General features: G+C 32.1%; 1 protein-coding gene across 1 annotated transcript; it reads left to right on the top strand.

Annotated features, from left to right (window-relative positions):
* The first annotated feature begins 435 nt into the window (after nt 1-435).
* On the top strand, nt 436-3,008 carry LOC106758962 (transcription repressor OFP1). The gene has a single exon (XM_014641976.2). It carries the CDS (start codon nt 1,408-1,410, stop codon nt 2,521-2,523), a length of 1,116 nt encoding a protein of 371 aa, XP_014497462.1. The 5' UTR covers nt 436-1,407; the 3' UTR covers nt 2,524-3,008.
* Nucleotides 3,009-12,205: the final 9,197 nt, after the last annotated feature.

Below are 12,205 nucleotides of genomic sequence, written 5' to 3'. Positions count from 1 at the left end.
TTAATATCCAACATTAATTTCTCTGGCATGATTTATGTACACCATGTACCACTATCATTCAAAGCTCCACGGATTTAAAGAATATCAATTTAAAATTCTGATCTTCGTGGTCACAACCCTGATCCCACAATAAATCCATTTGAACTTATCCACCTTTTTTCTTTTATCATTTTATTATTATTATTGTCAATGATCAACATGGAAAAAACTCTCTTATTTTGCTGAAACTTTATTCGTGATTCTGGTTTAACTAGTAGATGATTCGAGTAACTGAGTTAAAAGGGCATGATTTGATTTACGTTTTAACCAATAGTCACGATCGGAGTAACTACATCCAATGGCCGTATCTGGTTCAACTAAAACTGTTTTTTTATGAAGAATACATGTAAAATGTAATTTGATATCTAAAGAAAGATTTGATTCTTTTTCTTGCCTAAAGAGACAAGGTACGTGAAGAGTTTGCCATGAAAATGATGGATAGAATTACTAAGAGTCTTGACTATATAACAAGACCCATGTTCTTGTTTCCCTAAGCTTACAGAAGCAATCATAAGAAAGAATATATTAAAAAAGCAGAGTAATCCAAAATTGCACAATCTATCCATTAGATGGGCCACTGGGATTTTTCTATATTGGATGCATGTATTCCTGACCCACGCAACAAAGTTCCAATTCCGAAAGCTTCTTTCTTTTCCCTGCCCCTCCAATTCTTTTCGGCACAGTTATCTCTTGTGTGTTCCTTTTCCCTTTCTCGTCAGAACAATTTTTTAACCAAAACCACATTGCTTGCTGGTTGCAATGAGCCAATGAACTTTCTGCAAAATAGCATCTCCTATTCCACTCACAAAAGTATAGGGCTTTTACTTTACATTGAGGACATAACAGATTGGTCTGGCTCATATTTTTCTCTATTAGTGTTAGAGCCTGCACTCAGGTCTAAAGAGTGGTGGGGAAAACACTCCAAATACTGCATGGGCCACCCCAAATTGTTGTTTTCCTATGAAGATATCTGTTAGCATGCAATCTACTTGGGAATCAATCACATACATTGAAGGGTATTTTAAATCACCTTTGTGATCCTTTTCAGTAGTAGTAAAAAGAAGAGAACATGTTGTTTTTTGTTTTTTTGGATTAGGTAACAGTCATTCACCAATTACCACATCAGCCCCCACTAATTTTCATTTTTGTCAACCTTTTTCCTCCCTTGTGGACCCCAGTTTTCCAAAAGTCTCATTTCTCTTGTATTTATCTCACACTACCACGAGTGCTAAGCCAAAGACACAGATGGACTTACCAGAAGTGTTGTCATTCCTCATTCATCATACAGAGAACTAGAAACCACAGCTTCTTCAACACAACACAGAGAGAGAGAGAGAGGGAGAGAGAGTGAAACATAGACACAGAGGGATGGGTAACAACAGGTTCAAATTATCAGACATGATCCCCAATGCCTGGTTCTACAAACTCAAGGACATGGGAAAAGCAAGAAAGCAAACCCCATCTCAGTCCAAGAAGAAAAAACAACCTTTACCAGCCTCAAGCGCACCATTATCAAAACCAAAACAACCCCACCAATTCAATCCCAGAAAGTCTTACTACTTCACAAGGGAGCTTAACCCAAATGATAGAATCTACAGCTCACCTGCAAATAACCAAAATGCCAAATGCAACAATTCCCCTGAAGCCCCCAGAAAATCATCCAAACAAAGACTCAAGAGAAGAACTGCAAGGACTTCTTCACCTAAGCTTGCTGTTGCCGCTAACAATGACAACTCCTCATCACCACATGATAGCTCTGCCGAATCAGAGTATCCTGACCCAGAATTCAGAACAGACCGTGTTCTTGCCACTGAAGCATTAGATCAAACGGTTTCTTGGTCCAACTCTTTAGCCTGCAAGGTACACTCCGACGCCAAGGACATCATCATTGAAGTAGACAACAATTCCACAGAAAGAAAAGACGATAAGCTAGAAGGGTATGAATATGATTCCTTCTCGGACCTCGTGCTTCCACCAATTGTGACCAAGCCTCCAAAATTCGATGACTTGCTGAGTGATGCCAAGAAGAAAGAAACCAAAATGGATGGAGCAGAAGAACCAAACCTGAAGGGACCGCTAAGAGTTAAAATTGTGAAGGAAGGCACTGCACCAATGAAGGAACATAAGAACACCCCTGGTAGGAGATTCTCTGTGAGCTCTTCTCCAGGGGTGAAGCTGCGGACGAACTCGCCGCGAATTGGCAGCCGGAAAACTCAGGCACATGGCCGGAGGAGTGTGTCGTCCGGCGCTGTCTCCGGGTCCCGGAGAAGCCTTTCGGATAGCTTTGCAATTGTGAAGTCATCACTGAATCCTCAAAGGGACTTCAGAGAATCAATGGTGGAGATGATTGTGCAGAACAACATAAGGACATCAAAGGATTTAGAGGATCTTCTTGCTTGCTATCTTTCTCTTAATTCAGATGAGTATCATGACCTCATTATCAAAGTGTTCAAGCAAATATGGTTTGATTTAACTGATAATTAGTAGAAGAACAAGTAACAAATTATTGAGATTTGAGACCATTCTAAACGAGTTTCTCAAGTTTCTCTTTCTCACACAATGTATGTTTCACATCACATGTAAGTAATATTAATATCTTTGTTAAGCCTTAGCCAATATTTAAGGGTTACACTATCCAAGACGGTTGCATTTATGAAATGGAAAAACGAAATTCAATGCAATTTGAGGCCTTTTTGTTAACTAGGAAATAGTTCAATTAATTTATATATGACCAGCAGAGTTCAGTTGCATATGGAATTGGCATGCAAACGTGTAAAATGGTTTTTGAACACTAGCTTCATTTGGAATTTTGGACAATTTTCTGTGAGTTTAGACAGGCAAAAGAAGTTTGCCACAAACGGGTGATTGTATTGTTTATCTTTCTGTCATCTTCGTCAAGAAAAAACTTAGAGCATAAAATTTGCTTCTGAATTTTGGTACCTGAATGGACCCAAAGTTGTTTGAGAACAAGACATAACTGGCACAAAGTTGTATAAATTGTTCATATTGTAAGAGACAGAACCAGTTCCAAAAACTGACAACTTCTTCCGATAAAGTTTGTATTTTTTATTATTTCCTTTTTACTCTAAAGAAATTGCCCTTTTAAGTACACCTTCTTGATTTCACGTCTTTCATCCCAAAATTTAAAGGCTTTCTTTCCTAGCCAGAACATGCAGCTTTTAAGATCTTGTATGTTACTTCTCTACTCAACAACACAGTCACTCAGGAGAAAAATATATATTCACTCAACTTATTATAGCACATTACTTTTCTCATCAACTTGTTATAAAATTAAAGTATATGTTAACATAGAAACGTCTCATTAAAACAACTATAAATAGTATCTAGATATCAGTCTCCTCTCAGCAATATTTAAAGCTGAAAAGTCTAATGCAAATTGTTGTAACAGTCTTTTTCACATATCTGCAATTTCGAATAAAAAAGTCAAAAAAAAGATACATTTTTGAATAGAGATATTTCTCCTCTAATCATGATTTTGAGAATTCAAATTGCTATAGTCTCACTCCTTTGCGCTAAACCCTATGAACTGTGGATGAGATGAGGTAAATAAAAAGGGTATTTTCCTGAAGTTTGTCTAAAGGTGAAAGTTTGATTTTCAAAAGCTAAAGCATGCAACTTGGTTTATTACAAAAGTTATTTGAAGAGCTTAACTAGAGACATAGGCACATCTGGTGACTGATGAGGACCTTTTATGCCCTAGGCTTATATGAATAGTTTTAGTGTGTGCCCTATGCTTATAATATAAATAGTTTCTCACAGTGTGCTATAACATATGGATGTGGGGTCTGTACTAAAAATTATTGGGTAAGTTGAATATCCAACGTTTAACAGATGAAAACACAGAAAATGAATACTTTTAATATAATTCAATGCATTTCCTTAACTCCTCGAATTATTTTTATTTTATGATATATAATAGCAACACGTGACTGAAATTACTAATAATACTATACAAAGGATTTGTATTCATGAAGGATAAAATAAACTAAATTGAAAGCATAGAGCTGAGAGTTTCTTTTCGTATTCCTCTTGGTTGAACATTTATGTAAGCTTTTGGCTTTAGCTATCCCTATATTATATATTCCAATATTTTATGTGGCACATACAGTTGAAAGGAAAGCCTCCATTGATAATGTTGCCTCTTTTTACGACAAAGGAGGTTCTAGCTTGACAAAAAAGACCAAAAGATAATAAAATATAATATATTTGAAATGGTTATTTATTTTTCTGAGGACTGTCTGTGATTTTAGCACAGTACCAAGTTGCATGTGAGCTTTAAAATCTCACTTGTCGCTCTAAAAAGTTATGGAACTTCGTTCTCATAAGCTACATATTTTATTAGCTTTGACCCTTTGATCATGATATTCATTTAAAAAGTGTGGTTTTGATTGAGACATTGGCATGGCAGAGGAGCCATCACAGATATTTAAAGACTCTGCGTATTTTTAATATCTCTTTTTTTCTTTCTTCTCCTTGGAGTTTAAAAAATTTTACTTTATTTTTATTTACTCTAATATAATTTGTCAATCTGTTTTCAACTAAACATATCATAAAATAGTTATCCTCATTTTTTATTCTTAGTTGTTTTGTTAAGGTTACTTAATGAACAAACACTATATAATTAAAATAATTGCTTTAATATTAACTCTAAAAATTATGTTTTATGTAAATTCCCTTACCACCTCACCCATATATATATATATATATATATATATATATATATATATATATATATATAACCTGTAAATTTCTTGAATTCCTATGATTCAAATTTTCCTTCCTCGTTATTTTTCAACATTCACTTTTTCTATGTTATCATCTTATACCAAGGAAAATAGAATAACATTCAAATTAAAGACATAAAAGGATGCAAAAACTTCAATTGGTGAACACTATACTACATAATACTTTTCTTTCTTCAAAAAATTCATTTCAAGACTCCTTTCTTTCATTCTAATTTCTCTCAAATACACATTCAAACATAAATATTACAGAAACTGATGACATTGTTGAGTGGTTGAAGCATCAAGGATCAGTTTTCACTGATTAAAAGTTCAATCAGAGTTTTTTATTGGAAATAACTAAAGTATATTAGGTAGTGAAGTTTGAATTTGGACAAGATGTGTTGAAGTGAAGAAAGCTAACCTTCTTATGTTTATGCTTTCTTGTTTACTTTTATCTTTGTTTATGCTTATTCTGTTGTGAAAGTGATAAACTTGAGATAGTAGTAGTAGTAAGGAAAGCTACAACTCTTCTTTTGCAAATTTTGTTGATTTTATAACTGAACTAAGTTGTATATATATGAGTCTAAGTTGAAATTGATATATGATTGTAATTTTGGTGTATCTCTATCAAATTCTAGCTCAAGCGAGTAAAATCTTGCTCAAGTGAGAATACAAGTGCAACTTAACACAACTTCTATCAAATTCTTGCTAAAGTGAATAAATTCTCACTCAAGCGAGACAATTCTCACCTAAGCGACAATATGCTCTCTCAAGCAACACACTATTTTCAGTCCTAAGTTATCTTGTAAAAATTAGGATTGTTTGTTCATTAATTATTAGATCAAGTTGAAATTTTGATAACTAATCCTAAATGCACGGTTCTTATTTTAACCATTCAGATCTTCGATTACAGGTTTGTAGTGAGATCATTTGTTTGTGTAAGATTCATTTAGTGTAGGTTGTTGACAACTTTGACCTTTGTTGCTTGTTTGGTGCATAACATTTTCCATAGTTTCACAATTAAGTTGATTCTTTTTGCATTGCATTCTTGATTTGATTATCTTTAAGTTGAATGTAAGAATATAATTTTTTGATGTTTGTTGTGAAAAAATAATTTTTATCATTTTAATGCAATTATTAAAAAACAAATGAGGTATGAAAAATGTTTGTACTAAATTAAATTATATGTGGTTACTTTGGATGTAAGTGTTAAGATATGCCAAATATTCTATTAAAGGATATTAGGCAATCAAATATTATGTTAGTTATATTTTAGATATTATTATAATTTGTACAGATTTGTGCACATGTCTTTTCTTTAATAGATGAAGGATTATAGGATCCTTGTATGTATATATATGGTACTATATTCCTTGAAATAATACATCAATATTATTCTTTAAACCTTTTATTATGGTATCAAGAGCCAAACACTGATATCCTCTACAGTTTAGGAATCAGTGTTTTTTTTCATTGAATATTTCTGATGGCTTCTTCCGATTACAATCAATCGGAGAAACATGATTCTGGAACTTCCGCTGCTTCCAAGAGTTATATTTCTACTGCTGCCGGATTTGTGACCAAGTCAGGTATATCTAACTCTGCTCTTAATCTTTCTGTTGTTACTAAGGGTAGTGATTAGATAATTGATTCAGGTGCTACTAATCATATGACTTGTGATCCTCATATATTTACTAATTTTTCCTTTAGTTGTTCTAAAACTGTTATTATTAATGTCAATGGGGTCTCATTTCCTATTGAAGGTATAAGTACTATATCCCTCTCATCCTCTTTATCGATTCCTGATGTTCTATTTGTTCCTACATTAAACTGTAATCTTATCTCTCTCAGGAAGCTAACCAAATCACATTCTTGTGTTGCCTTGTTTTACCCAACCCATTGTCTTTTTCAGAACATCCATTCTAAGGAGAAGATTTCCAGTGGTAGAAAGCGTGAAGGACTGTATTATCTTGAAAATGTCTCACAACAAAACCATAAAAGAGGATTGGCTTGTCTTGCGATTGATCACATACAAGATAAAAACAAAAAAGAATTTTGGTTGTGGCATAAACGGTTGGGACATCCCTCTTTTGGTTATTTAAAAAAATTATTTCCATCACTATTTCATAAATGCAATACTTTTGATTTTTTTTTTTGTGAAACTTGTCTTTTGGAAAAAAATCATCGTGTTGTGTTACGCAATAACAAAACTGATTTTCCTTTTTCATTAATTCACACAGATGTTTGGGGTCCTGCCCCGCAATCTACACATAATGGAAAAAAAATGGTTTATCAGTTTTGTTGATGACTGTACTCAGGTAACCTGGGTATATTTACTTAAACATAAAAGTGAGATGTGTGATGTGGTTCATTCATTCTATCATCTGATTGTTACACAATTTAACACATCTATTAAGGTTATTCGATCAGACAATGGAGGGGAATATTTTAAGACTGAATTAATAGAGTTCATGAACTCTAAAGGCATCTTGCATCAAACTACATGTCCTTATTCACCACAACAAAATGGAGTGGCTGAGAGGAAAAATAAACATATATTAGAGATGACAAAATCACTTTTGATAGATGGTAATGTCCCATCTCATTTATGGGGTGAGGCTGTAAGATCTGTCGTTTATTTAATTAATCGAACCCTTTCTAGTATGCTTAACTTTCGAAGGCTTTATGATGTGTTGTCTGATCATTGTATCCTTCCTCCCATAGTTTATTTACCACCTCATATTTTTGGATATGTTATATATGTTCACTTACACCCACATCAACGTACAAAGCTTGAAGAACGAGCGATCAAATGTGTTTTTATTGGGTATGGATCAACTAAAAAAGGTTATCGTGTTTACCATCCACCATCAAAGAAATTTTATATTTTTATGGATGTGACATTTAATGAGCATGAATTTTTTTATGTTGATTCTCCACTTCAGGGAGGCAATGAAAGTGAAGTGCATAATCATGATGTTAGTATGTTTGATTATATATNATNGTGTGAGGATCATTNTGCANNAAGTGAGCCAATCCTAAATATGGACACTTCTTTTCTGGATAATACAGTGTCTTCTGATCATAACCAATTAGCTCAATCTTCTCCACAAGTTCATCTTAACTCTTCAGAGGTACCTTTTGATCCTATCTCTGATAATACTAATTTAGATGAAGTTGATTCTTGTCTGCCTGAAACCACCAACATACCAAACACTAAGTCTACTACTATTCAATATAATCTTCTACCTCGTTCTAACTGTGGTCAACCTCCAGCTAAATATGAACCAGACCTCCAAGCCAAAGTTAAATATCCCATTAGTAAATATGTGTCATNTCACAGGTTATCTCAATCATATGCATCATTTGTATCTCAATTATCTTCGATTTCTATTCCTAGTAATGTACAAGAAGCTTTGGCAGATCCTAGATGGACTGAAGCAATGAAGCTTTAGTACACAACACTTGGGATCTTGTGTCCTTACCAAGAGGGAAGAAAACTGTGGGCTGCAAATGGGTCTTTACAATTAAGCATAAAGCTAATGAAACTATTGAGAGGTATAAAGCACGACTTGTGGCTAAAGGTTACACTCAATCTTATGTGTAGATTACCAAGAGACGTTCGCACCGGTAGCCAAGCTCAATACTGTGAGAATACTTTTGTCGCTAGCTGCAAACCAAGATTGGCCTCTTCTACAATTTGATGTGAAAAATGCTTTCCTACATGGAGAAATTTCAGAAGAAATCTATATGGATTCTCCACCGGGCATGACAGATTCAAATGGAATGAAGGTTTGCAAATTAAAGAAGGCTCTATATGGATTAAAACAATCCCAAAGAACATGGTTTGGAAGGTTTACCAAGTCTATGAAGGCTTTTGGCTATAGAACAAGTAACTCTGATCACACCTTATTTTTTAAGAGAGGAAAAGGAAAGATTACAACTTTGATTGTATATGTAGATGACATGATTGTTACAGGAAATGACCAAGATGAGATTTCTAGTTTACAACAATACCTTGCATCTGAATTTGAGATGAAACAACTTGGAAACCTCTAATATTTTTTGGGTATTGAAGTAGCTAGATCAAAACATGGTATTTTTCTATGCCAAAGAAAATATACTATTGATTTACTATCAGAAATTGGGTTGCTTGGGAGTAAACCAACTGATACACCAATTAAACAAAATCATAAACTCTTTCAATGCTCAAATTCAGCAAGCATAGACAGAGGAAGATACCAAAGACTGATGGGAAAATTAATTTATTTATGCCATACACGTCCAGATATTACCTATGCAGTGAATGTTGTTAGTCAATTTATGCATGACACACGAAAGCTTCATATGGATGTTGTTGAAAGAGTTTTGAGATATTTGAAGTCTGCTCCTGGAAAAGAAATTTTGTTCTCAAATAATGGAAACTTAAAGGTAGAAGGGTACACTGNTGCAGATTGGNNANGTTCAAAAGANGATANAAGATCTACCTNTGGATACTTTACTTTTGTAGGAGGGAATCTTGTAACTTGGAGGAGTAAAAAACAACCTGTAGTAGCAAGATCTAGTGCTGAAGCAGAATTCAGAGGCATGGCACTAGGTGTATGTGAAATTTTGTGGATTAAAAATGTGCTATCAGATTTGGGATTTAAACCAAATGAAGCTATGAGTTTGTATGTGACAATACTTCGGCTATTGCAATTGCTCATAATCCTATTCAACATGATAGAACAAAGCATGTGGAGATTGATAGACATTTCATCAAAGAGAAGATTGAAGCTAGAATAATTTCCTTTCCTTTTGTAAGATCAGAGTTACAGTTGGTTGATGTTCTCACCAAAGGAGTGTCAAGAAGATTGTTTAATGAGTCTCTATTCAAGTTGGAAATGTGTGATGTCCGTGCACCAACTTGAGTGGGGGTGTTGAGATATGCCAAATATTCTATTAAAGGATATTAGGCAATCAAATATTATGTTAGTTATATTTTAGATATTATTATAATTTGTGCAGATTTGTGCACATGTCTTTCCTTTAATAGATGAAGGATTATAGGATCCTTGTATGTATATATATGGTACTCCATTCCTTGAAATAATACATCAGAATTATTATTTAAACCTTTTATTAGTAAGTTACGTATATTATATGGATTGTTGAATTGGTGAATGAATATAATATGATCTTAAGTTTTTGATTTAGTTATAAACTTTGAAATTGTATTTTTTGAAGGGAAAAATTGTTGTATGTAGAATCATAGTATGAGGGTACAAATGACATTACAGGTGTGTTTGAGATCGTCTTTATTTGTGAATTGTGGGATTTGAATTTATCCTACCATTTTAATGTGGATTGGGTGTGATCCATAAATATTTTGGTTATGAATTTTGGGTGTAGAAGTAATTATTGTAATGTGGATTCGATGCAATTCGTATATATTTTGGTTATGGACTTTGGGTGCAGAAGTAATTATAATGCCGATCAGATGCAGTCTGTATATCATTTGGTTATAACTTCTAGGTGCAGAATAAATTTATAAATGGTAGATGTACGATCTTTTGGTACTAGTTTATACACCGGTTCTTTGAAGGTTATGTTTATGATTAATTGATATATGCATGAGTTTGTGTTTATGATTACTTGCGATAAGAATGAGCTTATGTCTATGATTATTTGGAAGATGAATGAGTTTGCTTCTATGATTGTGTCTTTGATTATTTCATATATGAATGAGTTTATGCCTAAGATTGTGTCTATGATTATTTTGGATATGAATGAAATTATGAGAAATCTTGAAGTTTAGATATATGATTATATGAATTGTGAAAATTATGTAACTATGTTATGAATTCCTAAATGACTAATTGATTTTGTTTTATTAAGTTTATAGTTTGTGTAGTATAGTGGTTTGTCATGACATTTGTTTTATGATCTTATGGAGAAGTAGTATAATATTAAATATGTTTTTCTTTGTTTATCCTTAATTAGATGTTGTGGATATGATTTTCACCTACGATGATATATATATATATATATATATATATATATATATATATATAAAAGTAGATGTTGTCGTAGATGTTGATCTAAATGTAAGAAAATGTAAAGGTCTTGATTTGCTTCGGAAAAAAATTATTTAAATTTAATTAAAATAAAGTTTATTTTGAAGTTATATATACTTTGATTTATAGTTTTGCATAGTTTTCTTATTTTTAAATTATTTAATTAAATAAATAAAATTTTTAGTTTTTTTATTAGTAAATGATGAAATCAGAGTTGCAAAAATACATATTTTTTAAAATCACAAATATTTCTAAAAAAAATTAATTGCACCCCAAAACGGGACATTACTTTTTATATCTTGTAATATAATTTTTCAAAATGTCATTTCAAAATAAATAAACAAACAAATAAATACATTTTAACGTTAGATTAAAAAATTAAATGATGAAAATGAAAATTAAGACTTTAAAATTATTCTCCATTAAACTTTATTTATATAAAAGAAACAGTGTAAACCTTTGCCTCATCTTTACCTTTAAAAAAATCACATGCCTCTTTGAGAGAAAAAATTACCCAATAGTAATGTATGTTCTTCTCAATTTTACAAAAATTGGTATTTTTAAAAATAATTAGTCATATGAATAAGTCATATATTTGTATGGAATCTATTAAGTTTGACTTGATTTGGGTGCAATATTATTTAATCAACATCTTATCTAATATGTTCAAAACTAGTTTAGGTTGACAAAATTCAATTTAAATTAACTTATCTTAATATGTGATTAACTCGATTTAACATTACTTAAATTAGACTTAATTCAACTTGACATGAATCTTGACTTGTAAATTTAATCTAATCTAATTAATCTCAACTAACTTATTAAAATGATGTTGATTTAATTAATTTGACATTGTCCACCCTAGTTTGAATTTAGATTAAGTAAATATTTTTTTAATGTGTATAAATCTTTTAAAGTAATTTTTTTCTTTCATTATTAAATAAAAATTGCTATCTTAAACAATAGTGCATGGTCTTATTTTATAAGACTTTTGTTAACATTATGATTGTATGAACTTTTTCTAATTTAGATCTTTTGTTTATGAAATTTTTTTCTTTTTTATCTCTAAGTTGAAGCCAAACCCACATAGTTAGGTTAAATTAAAAATCTAGATATATCCTATCTAATTTTTGAATAAATATTAAATTTTTTATTCTTTTAATAAACACTAGTGCAAAAACGTTATTTAACGTCACCCCTTAAACATCGATTAAGGGTAAGCACGACGTATATTGATGACCGGTGGCATTTTCGTAAATAAGTTGGCCATATAGACGTCAGTTAGAAGGTACCCCGATGTTTATAATATTTTAGACGTCGGGGACCCTCCTGACTGACGTCTATATGTCTGACAAGTGGGTGAAA

This window comes from Vigna radiata, chromosome 4, assembly GCF_000741045.1.
Source record: "Vigna radiata var. radiata cultivar VC1973A chromosome 4, Vradiata_ver6, whole genome shotgun sequence".
NCBI lineage: Eukaryota > Viridiplantae > Streptophyta > Magnoliopsida > Fabales > Fabaceae > Vigna > Vigna radiata.
This window is presented reverse-complemented; position numbering and strand designations above follow the sequence as displayed.